The 20291-nt window shown below is 41.3% G+C and overlaps 1 protein-coding gene across 1 annotated transcript in view; it reads left to right on the top strand.

Annotated features, from left to right (window-relative positions):
* Window positions 1–254: 254 nt before the first annotated feature.
* The window catches only part of LOC144673104 (uncharacterized), a 158975-nt gene continuing 138938 nt past the window's right edge, over window positions 255–20291 (top strand). The window contains exons 1-9 of the mRNA XM_078535093.1: window positions 255–303; window positions 5860–5931; window positions 7419–7644; window positions 12425–12542; window positions 13288–13366; window positions 13522–13613; window positions 17886–18087; window positions 18273–18398; window positions 20136–20256. Coding sequence (XP_078391219.1) covers window positions 255–303; window positions 5860–5931; window positions 7419–7644; window positions 12425–12542; window positions 13288–13366; window positions 13522–13613; window positions 17886–18087; window positions 18273–18398; window positions 20136–20256 — 1085 coding nt within the window. The remainder of the gene's footprint in view (window positions 304–5859; window positions 5932–7418; window positions 7645–12424; window positions 12543–13287; window positions 13367–13521; window positions 13614–17885; window positions 18088–18272; window positions 18399–20135; window positions 20257–20291) is intronic.

Genomic DNA, 20291 nt, shown 5'->3' with positions numbered 1-20291 from the left:
TCATGACAAATGGGATGCTCGATGTAACATTGAATACCAAAATGTGTGCAGATCTAAGAGGCTGAAATGATGTTTCAGTACCCAAAGGGTTAAACACCTCAAAACGTTTAGCAAACAATTGCTTTCAACTTCCTTATTCTATTCAAATGAGAGTGAAGGGAAGAGCTATATAAGTGGATCCAATGAATAAACTCTCTACTGGAGAGAATAATTCACTGGAATGACAGTGTCTACTCCAGTCCCAAACTAATACAATGGGGAAGCTTGTATTAGTTGTTCTCTGGGCTCTGTCCCTCTGTGAAGGTAAGTAAAGTTCAAACATTTTAAAATTGTTGTGGTATATACATGGATAGGAGCATGCTGGTATTATATACAATGTTATTTTTGCCAAGATCAGCGCACATGAATTAATTTTCCATGCATTAAAATTTGGGTAAACATCTCAGGTAAAACAGCATAACAAGTGCATTATTGTAAAAAGCAATTTTGTCTATTTTCCAATGTTAATCACATGCTTACATCTAGGAATAGCATATTTTTGCCCAGAGTCTGATTGAAAATACAGAGTCTGCAAATGTTTCTTTTGTAACATTTTAAGTTTCATTTTGCTTAAATAGCAAAATCAGCAAAGAACGCAGCTACACTGCAAAGCAATCTCTGGTCATCCTTCTTCCACTCTCCTCTAAGAGAATTTGCACATGATCTCCTTCTCGATCTTTGTCAATACTGTCTGCAAATTAAACTGCAAAGGACTGGGCACAAGTATCTGGCAAGACTCAGCCTTTAAGTTTCTCCCTCTGAAGTGCAGGTGTGGACTTACACAGACCCAGTTGCTACCTCTGCCAGCATTTCCTTTAGCTCCGCGACACAACATACTGTAACACCAAGGTACTAAAGCAATGTTTTGCTCCATGCTTTCAGAAACTTCTTCATTAATGACACAATAGCTGACATTGAAATAACAGTGTGCAGAATAATTAAAACTTTGGAAGAATTTTACAAAATTAATGACATATTTAAGCATTTGTGTTTTAATATTAAATAACCATTGTTAATCAATTTCCAGGTGATGTCTCAGCCACACAATTTGCAGGAATATATTCCAATCATAATCATGGTAGGCTGACATTTAAACATAATATGATCATTTTGCAACTACTAATAAAGTAAAGCACAGTTACCCTGTTATTGTTACCCTGTTGATAGCGCAAAAGTTATGTTTAATTTCAAGCAAGATTTTCAGTTCTGAAAGGCCTTTTACTATGATGAAAATGTCTTGTTTATTTTCTAGGGTCAATTTTTAGCCATTTTACCACAGCATGTTGTCCAGATTTTTTTGAAACTTGTATTTATGACCCTGAAATATGTTGTAATTACATTCGGCCAACCTTAATCATATCCGTGTGACATCACTTGGTGGCTTATTCACACCACAAACCTTTCAAATCGCATTGCTGGTTTAGCCATTTGTTTGGTGTTTAACCCATTTCTTTAGGGGACTGGACATCTCTGCAAAATGCAAAAAGCCTGTTAGCTGCACACATTGCTGCCCATTTAAAATAGCTACTGACATTCAGCAGCACTTGCAGCTATTGGAAAAGGTCAGTCTTGAGGAGGAAAAGGAGAATACCATACATCAAAAGAAACAGGAACGCAAAAGACCAGATTTCAATAAATAATTTCATGTTGCATTGTGATTTGCTTAAGTCAGTGGTAGGCAGTAGTACTAGCTGAGATTCATCCAAGGAAGTCTCTGGCAACCCCTAACCACTCAGATCCCAAACTCAATAAATTCCCACATTGCATCCTGCTGGAGCTCTTTGGAGTTATATTAAAGGAACCTAGGAATGGAAGTTGGCAAATCAGCCCCTCGAGCTTGTTCTGTCATTTAATGAGATCATAGCTGATCGGCAACATAACTCCATATACCGACCTTTGCCCCATATCCCTTAATATCTTTGGTTAGCAAAAATCTATTAATCTCAGATTTAAAATTTATAATTAATCTAGCATAAATTGCCATTTGTGGAAGTGAGTTCCAAACTTCTACCACCCTTTGTATGTAGAAGTGTTTTCTAATTTCGCTGCAGTATTACCTCTTTCCCTAATTTTTAGACTATGCCCCAGTCCTAGATACCCCAACAGAAGCAGAAATAGCTTTTCTCTATCTACCCATCTGTTCCGCTTAATAACATTAAAACTAGTCAAATCGCCTCTTAACCTATTAAATTCTAGGGAATAGGACCCTAGTTTGAATAATCGTTCCTTTTTAAATAATTTAACCCTTGGACTTTTTCTGGTAAACCGATTCTGCACTCCCTCAGAGGCCAATATGTTCACCCTAAGGTTGGTGCTCAGTACAATCTATTATCAATGGTTTGGACGAAGGGACCAAAGGTACGGTAGCTAAATTTGCCAATGACACAAAGGTAGGTAGGAAAGTAATTTGTCAAGAGGAGGCAGAGAGTCCACAAAGGGATATGGATAGGTTAAGTGGGTTGACAAAAATTTGGCAGATGGAGTATAATGTGTGAAAATGTGAACTTGTCTACTTTGGCAGAAGGAATGCAAAAGCAGCATACTATTTAAATAGGGAGAGATTGTAGAGCTCTGTGGTACGGGGTGGGGTATGATGTCCTGGTACATGAATCACAAAAAGTTAGCATGCAGGTACAGCAAGTGGTTAGGAAGACAAATGGAATGTTGGCATGTATGGCGAGGGGAATGGAGTGTAAAAGTGGGACTGCAGCTGTACAGGGCCTTGGTGGAACCACATCTGTACAGTTTGGGTCTCCTTATTTGAAAAAAATGATTTAATTGCATTAGAAGCAGTTCAGAGAAAGTTCACTTGACTCATTCCTGGGATGAGGGGCTTATCTTATGAAGAAAGTTTGAACAAGTTGGGCCTAGATGGAGTTTAGAAGAAGAGGTAATCTTCGAATCCTAAAATGTTCGCGGCACAGAAAGAGGCCACTTATCCCATTGTGCCTGCGCCGGCCAAAAAATAACCCATCCAGCCTAAACTCGCTTTCCAGCATTTGATCTGTAGCCCTGCAGGTTACAGCACTTCAGGTGCTTCTAAATGAGTTGAGGGTTTCTGTTTTAACTACTCTTTCAGGCAGTCAGTTTCAGACCCCTGCAACTCTCTGGATGAAAAGATTTTTCCTCATCTCCCCTCTTATCATTCTACTAATCACTTTAAATCTATGCCCCCTAGTCACTGACTTCTCTGCTAAAGTAAATGTGCCCTTCCCACCCATTCTATCCAGGCCCCTCACAATTTTGTAGATCTCAATCAAATCTCTCCTCAGCCTACACTGTTCTAAGGAGAACAGTCCCAGCTTATCCAATCTTTCCTAATAGCTGCAATTTTCCAGTCCTGGCAACACCCTCGTAAATCTCCTCTGTACCCTCCCTAGTGCAATGACACCCTTTCTGTAATGAAGTGACCAAAACTGCACATAGTACTCAAGTTGCACCCTAACTAATGTTTAATATAGTTCCAACATAACCTCTCTTATATTCTTTGCTTCGGCCAATAAATGAAAGATGAATGAAACATAAGATCCTGAGGGCACTTGATAGGGTGGACAATGGGAGGATGTTTCCTCTTGTCGAGGACATCGTTTAAGAATAAGGGAAGAATTTTTTTTCCCTCAGGGGGTCATTAGTATGTGGAATCCTCTTCCCCAGGATGCAATGGCGGCCGGATCATTGAATTCATTCAAGGATGAGTTAGATTTTTGATAGACAAGGGAGTCAGGATTATGGGCCGGGAGAGACAGGAAGGTGGAGTTGCGAGCACAACCAGATCAGCTATGATCTTAACGGATGGTGAAGCAGGCTTGAAGGGACGAATGGCCTACTCCTGTTCCTAAGTTCTATGATCTTAATACTCCAGCTATGATCTAACCAGCACTTTGCAAAGCTGAAGTATAACTTCCACCGCAAACACCCCCTCCACCCCGGTAGTTTATCTCTTTAGATATAAAGGCCTGAATTCCATCAGTCTTCTTGATTATTTTCAGTACCTGATCACTACATTTTTGCCAATTCACTTAATCTATCAATATCGCTTTGTAATTTTATTCTTCAATTAAAAATAATCTCTGATTTAATTGTCATACTTTAGTGGCTGGGCATTGAAAATTAGAAACAGTAAGGAGGCAATTGTAATTGATTTTACATGGCCCGTCCCTTTTTACGGTTGAAGGTCCAATCGGCCAGCCGGCCTTCACATTTTCACTGAAACCGCAATCCAGGGTAGGATGAAATATCTGGGGTGAAATATAATTTAAAAAGATACCTGGAGACTGACATATTTTTGAGTTCTGTTATCAGGTGCTTAAATGCTCTGCAAAGACACAGTTCTCTGCACTTTTTTCTTGTCAGTTATCTGTCTAGGTCTGCAGCTCCGCAGCAGCTCTCTGCCTTCAGGGAGCTTGCTAGAAGCGCCCACCCGCACCCTCACTTTTCTCGGCGCCCGCCCTCTTCCCGACTTTCTCAGCACGCGTTTCACACTGGCTGACCTTTAGTTGGCTAGCCAATGTGAAATTGTGTTCAGGGGCCGATCGCAGCCAGAAGCACATTTCACATCTGCTTCCTGACCTGCTGATTACGCGCTTGCAAAGAACGTAAGATTCAGGCCAGTGGCTTTTATTGAATTAGAAGGCCAAAGTAGAAAGGTCAAACTGGAATAATAGTGCAACATGTGAGATTCTTAGATTAGTATAAAATATGCTGCGATGAGGAGAAACATTGAACGTTCTTCAATATTATTCATTCAAAAGGTCCCCCTCATGCCCTCCCCCCATGCCAAAGCATGTCCCCCACCCACCCCTATAACCCCTCATGTTCCCCATGCCAAGCAATAGCTCCTCCGTGCCCATTTACCCACAAACACGCTGTATAGAACTAATGAGCCCTATAGTGACAGTAGGATATGTGAAAAAAAATTTTAAATGTTCATTCATTGATAACTTGCCAATTTCTTTTTAAAAAAAGCCCTCCTTTTTAACTCCAGGCCAATGTAGTAATGAAATCCTTCAAAGTATCAATCGCATAACATTCAAGTACTTGAAACCTCTTTATTTTGTGTAAATAGACATTGTGCAGTTGACAGCATAGATCACAGAGCCAGGGCTGTCAATCATGCGGTCTTTTCCCTGGGCTCAGGTGCTTTAGTGCTCTAAGAGATGTATGGACTCTCAGCCAAGGATACAAAATGAGGCTTGGCTGAGAACCAAGAAATCGATTAACCTGAGGGGCATACCTTGGCATGGGGAGGCATGAAGGGCCATGGGAGGTGGTGAAGGGGCATAGGGTGGCATGGATAAGGCATGAGGAGTGTGTGAGGAGGTTGAGGGGGTGTGAGAGCTGAGGGCTAGAGGGCCTTACTTTTATCATTATAACAGGGGCAAAGTTTCACAGTACCAAGGCGGGCTTTTTCAACAGCCTGTGTTGGCACCTCGCAGCCCCTATGGTCCCCCCTGAACATTCTCTTACCCAGGTTGGCTGGCCCAACTGCAGCCTGCATCCGTGACCACCCCCATGCCCCCCCGCTGACCCCCCCCTGCCCCAACAATGAAAATCCCCTCTTTGCAGACACTTTCGCCTGAGGTGGGTGGACTGAGATAGAACATTTCCCAACTCCTGCTACCCACCTCAAGGATGAAACTCCAGCCCATAGTCTTGGTTTCTTCTTTAATTATTTGTATCTAACATAAGTATTGTAACCACTAGAACAAGACATTACATTTACTTTTTATAACCTACCAATGTAGATAATTGATCTAGAAAGTAAAAGTAAACAGTGTCTGAAAGAACTAACTTTGGTATAAATGTTTCATTCTAAACCAGGTATGGAGTATCACAGTCATTGGTTTGTGCCCAGATCTCTGCAAGAAATAACAAGAACAGTAAACGATGGCAGTAAGTTCCACATTATTTCCTTTGTTGAGATATTAGCCCAGATTTGAACTCCTGGTGGGTTTGGGTTGCATGAAATTGAGTTGGAACCTCACCACCTCCTGCAGAAATCAGGCCCAGGCTATTTTGATGGCCTCGGCCTCAAATAAATCGCAGGTTTCTGACTTCTCATTTATTCCACATGAAAACGAGTGGAAAATTTCATACTCCAATGTCCTATCCACTACCAAAAGGTAGACGTCAGGATCGGGTGCTGGGAATGTCTCATGAAGGTCCCGCGTTCTGGACATCACGGGATGCCGGGGGGAAGGGGTAGTTGGGTATGTGGCAGGGAGGGCCTAAGCACTCCTTGTGAGGCCAAGAGGAGCACTCCCACAAAAAAGAAGCAAAAGATTTCTCTGTCCCTTCTGGGGCTTGATCTTCTTCAGCCATGATTAAACCTGGCGGGAAAGTCATAGCAGGTTCCTTGTTCAGGCCTGAGCTGGGCCCTAACAACATCACTGGGTCCCTATATGCATATGTAAAGAAGGCTTTCACCAGGTTGGTGCCCTTGCGGATTAAAATCACAGGTAGTACAATAAGTAAATTGCCTGAGCGACTGTAATTCTCTATACACCCGGTTTTCCCAGGCAGATGAAGTTAAAATCAATCCCCGTTGTATTTGACATTATAAAGTACAATGATAAATGGGACTAAACAAAGCCACCCCATCTATCATACTGCAGTATTCATCTATTATGATAAAAGAGGATGACATTATAACTGTATTTCAGACCTTTGCAGCACTTGGGGCCATGGAGCATTCAGGACCTTTGATGACACGTTTTACCATTTTACATCAAATTGCAACTACATTCTGAGTCGCCATTGCACAAGTGGCTCAGAGGATTTCAACATCCAAATCCGCCGAGGGTCAAATGGTAATCTGGAACACATTTACATCAAGATAGAAGAGGCCATAATCCTGGTGGTGAATGGGACAATTTCAGTTCAAGATGTGATGTAAGTTTTATTTGTATTGGTTTCCTAAATACAAACTCATGAATTGCAAACTGTTATCTGTACGGGGAATAACCTTTTTACTGTTCGATCTAAGCACCTAACATTTTGGCATGACGAGCTTTTGCATTCAATATTAAAATGGCATTGGTAGGTTTTTCTTTACGTAGGAGGATATGCAAGAAACTTAATCATAAAATAACACCTTACTTCTATTGAATGGACATGACCAAGACACAAATCACATATGAGAAATTTAAAATAAAACCAGATAAGGCAAAGGTGTTATGGAATCAATGGAAAAGAAAATAGGCCAAATTCTATAGTGGGCTGCCAAGCCGTAATGCTAGTTTTATGCTCTGGCATCAGTTTGAAAATTTACCCAGTATCTTTCCAATAAGTGTACACTGTCTATTCTATTTCACAAAATATATGACCTGATCTTTATTCAAATCTTACATTGACCACCTGCATTATCTTTCCTGGCCCAGATTTTGCAATCAGAAGTGAAGAGGTGGCGTATGCCACTGACTCTACTGAGAAATCTGAACGTACCTGGTCCACGGGTTGCAGCAAGAATTTCAACTTCTTGCTGCAGCCTGGCCCAATGGCAAAACGATCTGCTCCACCTCGCAGTGAGGTGCAAAACCACGCGCTCCTAATGCCGTCACAAACTGAAGACACTCACCTTGAGGCCAGTCTTGAGCTCAAAGGCAGGTGAATGTTTTATTATGAATTTAAATACTTTTAAACCCTTTTCTGAATTTTTATCAATTTTTAAACACTTCAACAAACTTTGAACACCCAGTGATCGTGCCAAGGGAACATCTTGGACCAATTGCCTTTATTTAAACAGGAGATGCAAAGTCCATGGTGGACCTTAGAACTTGAAATACTTAAGGATATCAGAGAAAAGAGCAAACCGTGTTTCCATAAAATAAATTCAGACACCATCTCATGCTAGTAGCATACAAATTCCCCTCGCTCTCTCTTTGGAACTGCACTGAGTTTTTCTGGAATAATTCAGAAGAAGCTTCTTCTCTCACCCCATCCCCCATACTTCAAACATGTGTAGGGAAAAGATGAGCAAAAACTAGGACTTATAATCCTCATCACATCAGTAATACAAAGTGCTTTCAGAAAATACATATTAAATTTGTAATCCTTCGATTTGGAATTTCCTGAGACATCATTGTCCAAATCGGATGCCTTCTCAAATAAAAGTGAATCAAGTGACCATGCATTCTGACATAATGCAACCTCTACACACATTTACATAACTATTTGTACTTTTCATAGTTATTTGTTGAACTGAGCAAGGAGTTTCCATAGTTATAAATCCAGTGCAGCACTAACCAATAATCCTCTTTTCCTGACTGAAAATATAAAATAGTTTCTGACAAGGCAACTCTCCTGCCTTAGGATGAATACCATTTCCACATTCGTTATGATTGCTTTATCACTTGAATACCAAACATTTGAGGCTTTAATACTCATGCGTGTTTTAAAATACATTATTCTGTCAAAACTATTCAATTTTTATCTAATCTCTAATTAGGGATGAATAATATGCTGAATATTAATGCTTTATTTGCCTGTGATTTTAAGGTTCATATTTCATGCAATTATTTTCAGAATTCACCCTTAAAATCAACATAATTGAATAAGTGTAAAAACTAAGCTTATTTCAGTATTGTGGTAAAAGAAAGCAGTGGAAAAGCACCAATGTTTGTTTACTTATTGAAATGTCTTTAAGTACACAGAAAACAGCCTTTTTGGGCCACTTCTTGGTTTCAATTAAACTTGTTGCTATCAAGGAGGGTGAATGACCATAGTCCCATTCTCCATTTTTAATTCAAGCTTCAATGGCATAACACCAAATTAATGCTGTAATATTAACCTTGTTTCACCGTTTTAATAAAATGCAGCAATTTTTAAAGATTTTTAAATGTCAAGTTAGTAGTCCAGCAATTACAATATCAAAGAAAGTGTAAATGTTTATTTTCCTACAACAAAATACTATGTCCACATTTAAAAATGAACAAGTATCTTCAACACTTTATAGTTGCCAAGGGCCCCTGTCCATTGTCCTGTAAATACCCATTCCACTTGATGTTACTCTGTTATTTTTAAAACAATTTAAATCCCCTGTTGGATGAGCTGCTTATGATTTTTAAATGCTGCTGTCTCTCTGTACCTTTCTAGCCATGATTTTGATTAGTCTCACAGCAGTTACATGACACTGAGAGATCAGTGTAGGATTCTTTTTCACGATTCTGAATGCCCATGGGGTTGGGGGTGGGGGGGGGCGGTGTGGGGGTGGGGTTGGTGAGGGCTTTTTTGAAGCCCACAAGAGAGCAAAATATGGCGTGCGGTGACTTCATTAGGTGAGATGCGAAATCTCCATTGCCGAATAGCAGACTGAGATGCAGAGATAAATCAGTGGTGTGTCGAACCTTACACTGGCCTGGTGGTAGTTTCATACTTGTAATACATTTGTATGCCATGAATTTTCATATAGCAGTCTGACTAAGCTAATCTCAACAAATAAGGATGACATATATATGAATTAAGTGAGATCAATGCAATGTGAAATATTTACAAGCGAAATTTTAATTTCAAAAGCACCCATGCCACCTTTGTGCTCTCAAGTCTTATGTTAATGGAAATGGAGTTGAGCAGGAAAGCTATGGCCATGATGCAGAGCCTCCCTGTTTCACCAGGAGGCTCCTTTATAGCCCATCTGTAGCTGCAGTATCGTCAGCTGGCAGTGGGTTTCACCAACCAACAACATTATCGCTGCCTGATTGAGCATGTTTCCCCTGCATGCTACCAACACTTTAAATTTTCATTGAAATCATGTGGGAAACAGCAAAAAGAAAACAGAGTTGAAGTAGCGCATACTTAGGGTTAGGCCATCAGGAGTGACGCGCTGTTGACAAAATTTCCCTTCCCCCGTATCCCCCCACCACCGCCCCCCAGCTTAGTGACATTGACTGGGACAATTAATGACAACTCTTGTTTCCAATAATAAATGAAACAAATTACCACTGTACTTAGTTGTTGGAGCCATCAAACAGACGCCTGGAATTAGCATAGCTTACGACTGATAAATTCCTTAGGAGAGGTAGAGAAACTGGATCAGAGAAACAGAGACTCAGAAAACCTAAACACACAGAGACAGATGGAAGAGGGGAGAGAGACTGAGAGAGGAATGTAGGCATGCAGAGGGAGAGAGAGAGACAGACAGACAGAAGGAGAGACACAGAAGCTGAGAGAGAGGAGAGACACTGAGGCAGATAAACTGGGGCAGAGATGCTAGGCAGAGAGAAAGAAACAAAGAGAAGCTGACAGATAAAAACAAACTGAGAGGGAAACATAATAAGAGAGTAAATTGAGACTAACAGAGACACATGCACATTAAGGAGAGAGGGAAAGAGACTCAAACACCAGAGAGAGAGAGAGAGAAACCTTAGACACACACTGAGACAGAAGGAGGGTGAACCAGATCCTGAGAGACTGAGATGCAGGGAAAGACCCACAAAGACCATAGACATTGGGAGGGAGAGACCCAGAGACAGACAGGAGAGAGCAGCTGCTTTTTGTTAACATTTCTTTCTATGAAGTAGAGAAAGGAGAGTGATACATTTCTTCAGTCTCTTCCTCTCCTCCTCCGCCTTCAGCATGTATCTGTGTTTTACAGTAGAGAGTTTGCTCCATTTAAAAAGACCCCACTGTTTGCAAGTTGAGATATACTTGTGGAGAGATGCTTTAGGTTAAAGGGATTGTTAATTTATAGTGCAGAATCTCCCAAGCAGACTCTGCACCTACTATTATTAGCTGAAAAAATGTGAAAATCAGCATAATATATGGACAATCAGCATAAATTTCAAGTTACTGGTCCCTGTTATTCACCACTACTGGAACTACAAAATCCAAGCTCTTTTCTTAGGATTAGTAAAGTAACACAATATTATTGCCCAGAAGTTCTCACAGATATTGTTAAAATTATGAGGTTTTTAAGATTGTTATATTTTGGGACCCTGAACTGTTGTGCTTTAAACTATCCATTTACTTCCAAAATAAAAGAGAGCTGGATTCTCAAGGATAGCTAATCAGTATCGCCGCCTGGATACAAAGCCCATGTGATTCATATTGCCATGATGTTGGGCTTTGAGATGGGAAGGGTTTAGAGGAAGTGATTATTATATTGACTTATAGACTTTTCTAAAATGTCACTGAATACCACAGAGAGATTAGTCTGCCAGGGTGCGGGAAAGAGACAACAGCAAGAGGCCGTAAGTTTCTATGGTTCACTGCGTAGGAATGCGGGTGGGAGCTCTTGCTTGGATTGGAAAGACCAAATTAATGGGGAGTTAAAATGAGGCTAGAAGATTTGCTTAGCTTTAGCTAGAGGGTGAAGTCTCCAGGAAAAGTCGCACCATGATAAACAGTTCTAGAGTTAAAACCTTCCAGGCTGGGAAAGCAAAGAATCGGAAGTAAACCCTTGGGAGCTAAGAATCATTTTGGACTGATTCTGGGAAAATGTCTACATAAAGGACAGTGTAATGTATATTTGATAGTGGTTTTTTTTCAGTGTGTTAACAGTTCTGTTCTGTAGTTTAAACTGTAAACGGCCTACAAAAATAGTGCTCAATTATTTGTTACAGTAAATGTCATAAAACATGAAATCCTTTTGTGTCATCCATTCATCCACTTGGTTGACGGAGCCATCAAACAGGCTCCTGGAATTAGCATAGCTTACCACTGATAAATTCCTTAGGAGAGGTAGAGAAACTGGATCAGAGAGACAGAGACTCAGAAGACCTAAACATACAGAACCAGATGGAAGAGGGGAGAGAGACTGAGATAGGAATGTAGGCATGCAGAGGGAGAGAGAGAGAGACAAACAGACAGAAGGAATTTGAATGGAGTTTGAATTTCTTTCAAAAGTGACCAGTCTCTACAGATATCATAACATGTGTTTGTGCAGTTTGTACATCTGCCTCCCTATCTCATCTCCACTGTTTCTTGACCTGTAACACCCACCAAGAATTGTACCAATTCCCTACATATTTCTCCACTCTATCTTTCAGGTTTGTGTCTCACCACAATCTACTAAGGCATTCATGTGCCCTAACGGTATGGTAGAACCTTTCCCAAACACTCTAGAAGTAACTATTTTCCATTTTGTTCCTCATTCAGAATTTATCATGCATTGAAAATTTTTTTGGGATGCTTTTTCATCCTTATATCTATTCTCTTGGAAACTTGTAAAACTACCCAAGCATAGGAAAGAAATCAACCAGGGAGAAAATAAATGAGTATTCATAAATGTGAAAACAAAATCTTTGCAAATATTGGGTCTTATCAGTCCACGACAATCATTATCTATAATTTTTCAGTATCTCAGTTCCATTGGATCATATGGAAGCATTCATTATTGCATTAGTAATACTGTTCTCGCTACATTTTTCACTGAATATTTATCTTACAGAGTAACAGTGCCATTTGATGACAAGGTGATAAGTATTCATCCATATGGAATTTATACACGGATTTTAAACAGGAAACACACCATATCCTTGACCTGGAACCATCAAGATGCATTATTGGTAAATTTATTATGGAAGATATCTTCACATTGTTTTTTGTGAACAGCAGCTTGTACATACACTGCAAATGAAGTGGATAAATGGGAAACTGCACAATTTATTTACACGTATTTATCTTGAGGATAGAACACGTGCTTTGTTTGAAAAGCTTAGAGTCCAAGCAGGAAAATTGCTAATCATTGGAAGCTTGCCCACAGAGGGTATAAAAGGAAACTTGAAAGCTGCTGCAGGATTTAAATGCATGCAACAGATTAAAGAGGCAGCCATCCACCAAAGTGGCTGGGGAGCAGAGGATGAAGGGTTCTTCAATTAGAAATGTCTAGTAAGGTCTATACGTTCTCTGAGGCAAAGGAGGAAGTGTTGCTGGAGCAAATCTGCAGACAACCAATGGAGCCCCCGTTTGAGAGGGAGCAGCAAAGACCCCTTTGAATTCAGGAGCAGCAGAATGAAAAGGGAACAGTCGTCAGTGTGAACTGCAAAACCCTATGCATGACCGCTCAGAGTTTGAAACTTTAATGATGTTACTAGTTGGGCAAAGTAAAATATTTAAAATATACCTTCCAGGAATGTGCAATTTCATGCAAACTAGTTGCAGTAAGAGGGAAAAATGTTTTAAAAAAACACTTCCTTACATAATAATAACGAACTGCAATTCGTATTGTTCCCCATAAGAATTAGAACTGTCACTCTAGGTATCTTTTAGATATAGCTACTTCTAAAATGTTACATTTACTTTTGTTTGCAGCTAACTCTAGACAGTAGCTATAAAGGGCAACTCTGTGGCCTATGTGGAAAATTTGAAGACGGCACCAAAACCATTTATGGTAAGAAGAAGAAATGTTAAAAGAATAACTGGCCTTCCTCTTGCTAGAATGAGTCAAGCTTATTGTTTTGTAGTTGTAATGTGTCAGCTGAAATGTCATTGCTAACATGTTTTGTACCATTTGCTGAGCTTATTTGTCACACCTTTGTTTTACAGGTCAAGATTTTCTTGATGCAAATAAGCTGGATATTTTGGGAAACACTTGTTATAGCAAACCCACTAAAGAGTCATCATGTCCAATAAACCCTGTAAGTTTATAACAGAGACAAACTGCAAAAAGACAGCAGAGCAACTTTGATCTTTTGGTAGCACATTTAACAAGTTATCTTATTTTGTGTTCACTCTGCTTATTGAGGTGAGAGGATGTCAGTTATGAAAAAGACGCATGCCCTCATATCTAACTCAGACTCACAAATGTTGAAGAGGGTTGTGCTGCTTTCCTGTTGCAAACTCTATGGAAGACCAGTGGAGCCCCCATAGAAATGGGGAAGACCTGGTTAAGTCAACTGTCAGCCATTTCTGCCAACATTTGTATTGATTTGTAAGAGGCAGAAAGTTTGCCCAGTCCTTGCAAGGTAAATGATAGGCCAGTGCAAAGACTTCCTAGTTCAGCAGTTCCCAATACTGAGCTGACCATGTTACACTGTCGCCAATAATGCCTAGAGGATTGAGACAGACTGACCTTCACAAGGCTGAAGATGGGCTTCACAGTTGAGATCTAGGTCTGGAAAGCGGCCTGCTTGGTGGCTAACCAAAGCCAAATTAGGGTCAAGGGAGGATGAGGTGGGGTGAAGCCACAGAGGTATGTTAACACAACTATGAGAATTTCAAACTTGAGGCAATGGGATACTGGAAACCATTGTAGATCAGTTAACACAGAGATGATGGGCGAAAGTCAGTGAGTTTTTGTGTCAGATAGGATACAGGCTGCAGGGTTTTGGATGAGCAGAATGAGAGACTATCCAGGAAGGCATTGGGGAAGTTAAGTCTTACAATGACAAAGGCATAGATGAGGGTTTCAGCAGCAAATGTGTTTAGGTAGTGAAGAAAGGTTGGCAGTATTGCAGTGATGGAAGTAGACAATGCTAAGGATAGTTGGAATTTGTGCTCAGCTTTCAATCCATTTACATGTCAAAGTTGTGAACAGTCTTCATCAGTCTAACAGTAGTTGTTTAAGAGGATGAGAAGGTATGGGGGCTGAATTTTTCAGGGTGTGGGAGCAAACTCTTCAGCTCACTGGAAGAAAAGTCAGCTGGTTTGCGACTGACTTAAAAAATGTCACCCCGCAGCTATCATACAGTGAATGACCTTAACAAGCTGAGGGCCAGACTTCCACCCCTCAGTCAAAGGAAGTCCCACCCTCAAGAGCTGCCGGCCAAGCTGATTGGCTGGCAGCTCTTGTAATCCCAGCAATGCAGGAAGAGAATAGTGGGCAGTGCTGGGACTGCAGAGAGCCCCATGATGAAGAGTCATGGACACTGAACAAGGTGAGCCTGGGGTTTCTTGGACGGGAAGCAATTAGGCACCTTAGGGAGGGGGCAAAGCACAGGGGGGTTACGATTTTAGGGAGGGTGCGCTCGACGCACACAGGGTACCTGATGAAGAAGGTAACCCCATCCTTCTTCCTGCCCTTTCACCAACTTTGGTGAAATAATGGCCTTCCCATTCTCACCCACCTTCCACTGCCCTGTGTATTATGGCAGTGGAGGCGGATTGAGTCCCTTAATTGCCACCTAATTGAGCAGTTAATGGCTTCAATAGACCCATGGGCGTGAGGGCTAGTGGGAACCTTGCCCACCTCCCATATTATGGGGAATGGGTCAGGGTGGCTGGGAAGGTGGTAGGCTACCCATCCATTCATATTTTACATGCCCCTTCCTCCTCCAGCTCAGTATTAGGTGGGGTGGGCAGCTGTAAATTCCAGCCCATGGAATTTGTGGGAAAATATGATGGTTTTGGGCTTCAAATTTTTAGCTGGTGGAAATAATCACACATCCAAGACTAGATTTTGGACAAGTAGTTTGACATTGCAGAGGCATTGGAGTGGTCAATTGAACTGGTAGAGGTATAGAGATGGGTATCATAAGGGTACATGTGGAACTTGTCTCCAATGTTCAGATATTTTTGGCAAGGATGAACTTGTATATAAGGAAAAGGAGGGGGAGGCGAAAGATGGATTCATGTTCCACTGCTGGTAGCACAGGGATGAGAAGCGAAACAATCAGTAGAGATGCTGTAGTTACAACCAGATAGGTAAAATTAAAACAAGTGAGGGCAGCCCCAATGAGCAAGACAATGAAGGAGAGGCATTGGAGAAGGATGTTGTTATCAACCATTTCAAAGGCTACAGAGATGTCATGGATAACAAGAAGGAAAGTTAAACCAATGCCACAGACTTAAGGAATATTGTTGACGATCATGGTGCTACACGAGAGGCAGAATCCCAATTGGCAGAATTAAAACAGGAAGTAATGCAAAAGTGGGGCACAGATCTGGAAAGCAACATGTTAAAGAACCTTAAAAAAGATGGAAGGTTGGAAATGGGACAGTTCGTAGGGAGGACAAAGGTTTTTTTGAGGAGGTGGTTGATGATAAGTGGTTTTGTTGGGGGAATAGGTCCTGATGTGAGGAAACCCTTTACAACATGAGCTGAAATAAGAATCAGCAAGTTAGATGATCAAGATTTTAGTGGGAATGGAGTCAAGGGAGTAGGAGGTGTGTCTCATGGATGAGATGATCTTTGAGAAGCCAGAGGGATGTGGGAGAAACCTGGAGGCAGGGGCATATTCAGGACTAAGATGCCGATGGGACAGGGGGTAGATTTGGCTTACTGGTCAAGAGAGCAGAAGCAGAACCAATTGAATGAATGGTATCACTCTTAATGACAAAGAAATCCATGAACTCCTTGTTCTTGTAAGAAATGCAGATGAATTCTGCAGGGAGAGTATCGTTGAGAAGAAAGTTGGTAGTAGAGAGAAAGGAATTATCTTTTCTCTCTAAGATGATCGCAGAGTACTGGATGCTTTTGACAGAGTAGACTGAGGTGCAGTAGAGCTCGATATAGTGAAGCCAAATCCGGTGATGGCTCGCTAAGTCAGTTGAGCACAAGGCATACTCAAGTTTATGCATCTTGGACATGAGCGAAATGAACAGGATTGAAGTGGATAAAGGTTTTAACGGTGGAGGTCATAGTGTCACAGGGCAGAATATTGCGCTCGTCAGGCAGCCGTGCACCCAACCCAAGCGAGCATAAAATGACGCACGATGACGTCGGGCGAGCATCCCAAGGTCATCGTGCACTCGTGCGATATTTCGGTCGGCAGGCGCACGTGGGAGTCGTCAGCGCGCCCGCCGACAATTAACAAGCCTATTAAGACCATTAAAGCTCTAATTAAATGAAATTTTTCGCTGCCTGTCCAAACTTTTGGTTAGCAGGCAGGTGAAAAGGCCAAAGGGCCTTTGGGTTTTTTGCGAAACCTAATCCATGGGCGGGATGAGGCTTTGATCAGTGATTTAAAAAATCATTTAAAGCTTTCAAAGTAACTTGTAACATGTCCCCGCTCGGGGACATGTTATTAACATTTTGAAATCCTTTATTTTTTATGTTCAAAAAGCTTCAGCTCCCTGAGGCAGCTCTGTGCCTCAGGGAACTTTTACTGTGCGCACACCTGCGCGAATTTAATTGGCCAGCCAGTGTGAAATGGTGATCGCAGCCCGATCGCGGGCGGTGGTCCAATTCATGGCTGCTCCCACTCGCCCCCACCGAGCCCACCTGACGACCAGAAAATCCTGCCCATAGAGTCAGTAAGATACAGAAGGAAGCCATTTGGTCCATTGAGTCCATACCAGCCCTCTGTAAAGCAATCCAGTCAATCTCATTCCCCTGCTCTATCCCTATAGCCTTGGAAGTTTATTCCCCTCAAGTGCCTATCAAATCTCCTTTTAAAATCATTGATTGTCTCTGCTTCCACCACCTTCATTGACAGTGAGTTCAAGTCATTGCCATTTGATGCTTAAAAAAGCTCATTCTCAAATGAGGTGAGAGAGTGGCTGGGCAAATCAAAAGTGGCAGATGTATCATGCCAAAGAGAGCATAAAGGGTAGAGAGTTCAAAGTTCACCTGCAGTCATGAGAATTGGTAGTGAATTTTTCTCCAGAGGTGATTGAGAAGAAAATGGGTTTGAAGTAGGGTCGGGGGTGAGGAAGGTAATCAGAGGCATCCTTATTGGGGATTCACACCACAGGAGTGAGGAGGCCATATTTAGAACTCTGCAATATTATTTTAATCTCCACATAAATACTTTGATTATCAAACATGATGAGACAAAATTACAGAATATTTCGATATTGTCACGATTCTTTTTTCTCTATTCTGGATGGCCACCTTTCATAGCTAACCTCCTCTTTAGCCCTATCACCACAGAAATGTCTTTGTACTGTAAACAACACAGTTACTTGAGATTGGAGCAGTGGGATTTTTCTGTGCATAACTTTTATTGTGTTTCTATTTTCATTTTTAGAAATGTAAAGTGCCAATCTCTTACTCCTTCTCCTCCTGTTTTGAGAACCAAATTGCAGAAGAGTACGTGAAAATGTGTTCTGCAGACCTTTGCACTTGTAAAGAATTAAAGTGTGAATGTGCTACTCTTGAAGAGCTGGCACGGCAATGTAGTAAAGAACTTTTTCGATACTACAAGGATTGGAGGACACAAACTGAATGCGGTAAGTTATCTGTGGAAATCAGGGCAATTAAACACTCAGTTAAGACACATGCCTTGAAATTAATGCTCAATGAAAATTTTCACTCGGGTCAAGCAAACAAGATTATTTGTACCTGCGTTTCATCACATATTAGTATCATCAGTAATCAAAATGGGAAAAAAAACAAAAATGCTTTTCTGTTTCAGAAAAGCCCAAGTGTTCTGCAACTCAGATTTACAAGCAGTGTGGCCCAGTGTGTATTCCAACCTGCTCTAATCCAAAACCTCAGCTACAGTGCGATCTGTGTGTGGATACCTGCGATTGTCCAGAGGGTAATCATATTAATTGAAAACAATGTCATCTTTTACTTGCACCTTGACATTATTTTAACATAAAACATTTATGTGAGTGATCTACCATGTATTTTAAGCATTGCATCCTTCTCATTGACACACTCAATCTGGCTTTCATGCCGCAATATAATTTCCAAATAGATTTCTTTGAATGTTTGCTAAAATATAAGATCAAGCAAGAAGTTTAGTGATGCTATGGCAGGAGCGAGGAGGTGGAAATTCCTTGAGATGGAGAGGCATGGGGGATCCACTGGTCCCTTTCCCGTAAATTCATTGGAAAATAAGAAAGAACGCCTCCCTCCTTCCCTCATCCGCCAAATGGGCCAGGAGTCAGTTCCATGTTGTCTCAGTTTTTTCTCAGAGTTGCCAGCTTTCCTTCTGAATGTCGGGAGCCCCACCTCACATACAAGGCAAATATTGTCAGGGGAAGAAGCAAGAGTGGAGATCTCTAGTGCTGATTGCTCCTTCTCCATTGGCTCATTCTAGACTTGGTGTATATGTGAACATTGCACAAAGTGAGATGAGGGGTTTTCACCTTCAGAAACAGAGGAGGCTGAGGGGTGACCTCATTGAGGTGTACAAAATTACGAGGGGCCTAGATAGGGTAGCAGGATAGAGCTGTTTCCCCTAGCTGAGGGGTGAATTACCAGCGGGCATAGATTCAAGGTGATTGGTAGGAAGATGAGAGGGGACATGAAGAAAATATTTTTCACCCATAGGGTGGCGGGCATCTGGAATTCACTGCCTAAAATGGTGGTTGAGGCTGAAATGTTCAACTCATTTAAAAGGTGCTGGGATCTGTATCTGAAGTGCTGTAACCTGCAAGGCGACAGACCAGGTGCTGGAAAGTGGGATGAAAATGAGCGGCTAGTTTCTTTATTTTCTCTTTTTTATCCAGCGCAGACACAATGGGCTGAATAGCCTCTTTCTGTGCTGAACTTTTCTATGGTTCTATAGATCTAAAGGTGATTGTAGGTCCTATGGGTGGGCTCCAAGCCAGGGAAGTGCCCAGGCCCCCAAAGAAAAGAAAGGTTGGTATTTTTTTGAAATGCTATTGATCAGGCCCCTTACACAGAGGGTTAAAGAGGGTCATAGCCAGTGTTAATAAAAAAACATACTGCTGGCAGATATTTCACTCACATGGGCAAGTGGTGATGGATATTCCTCCACAGTGAGGAGTGACCTCTCTATGCTAATTAAGTACCCAGCAAACTCAAACAGCATGGATGATACTGGGGGGGCCCGATTGGGCATGAACCCGCATTCCAAGGGATTTTGACCACATAGACGTGTCCACATCTTTAACTCTGAACCCTTTGACAATCACCTTTATCTTATTAAATGTTGCATGAGGGAGCGTTGCAAAGGGATAAAACATTCTTCCAAAGGGAAGGAGAGAAAATCAGTGACTGAGTCAACTCTTAAGCATGTAACTCTCCTGCATGGATCAGCAATTGATTCCATAGCAGGGTGCCAGTACCTTCCCACTTTTACTCACAAGGTACAAATAACGAACAAATGATTTTAGAATGGTGATTTGAGAGAATTTCTTATTTTCCTGATTGACCCAACAGTGAAGAAAAACAACATTCAGTGAAATAATGCTAGGAATGTCACCAAAGAATAATTTACACTTACAAATCCCATTAAAGCAAAGTTGAGAGTTTTAGTGTGAATAGGAGAAAGTACTTAGACATGTATTTTAATGTATCTCAGGCACTGTCCTTGATAACATCAGAGGAAGAAACACATGCATCAAGAAAGCAGAATGCCCTTGTGAACATGACGGAGAGATTTATGAATCGGGACAAACAAAGACAACTTCCTGTCAGTCATGGTACGCTTTGCACTGTACATCATATATGTAGGATT

Source organism: Cetorhinus maximus, unplaced genomic scaffold (assembly GCF_964194155.1).
Source record: "Cetorhinus maximus unplaced genomic scaffold, sCetMax3.hap1.1 HAP1_SCAFFOLD_271, whole genome shotgun sequence".
NCBI classification, from domain to species: Eukaryota; Metazoa; Chordata; class Chondrichthyes; order Lamniformes; family Cetorhinidae; genus Cetorhinus; species Cetorhinus maximus.
The sequence above is the reverse complement of the archived record's forward strand: the minus strand, read 5'-3'. Positions and strand labels throughout refer to the sequence as shown.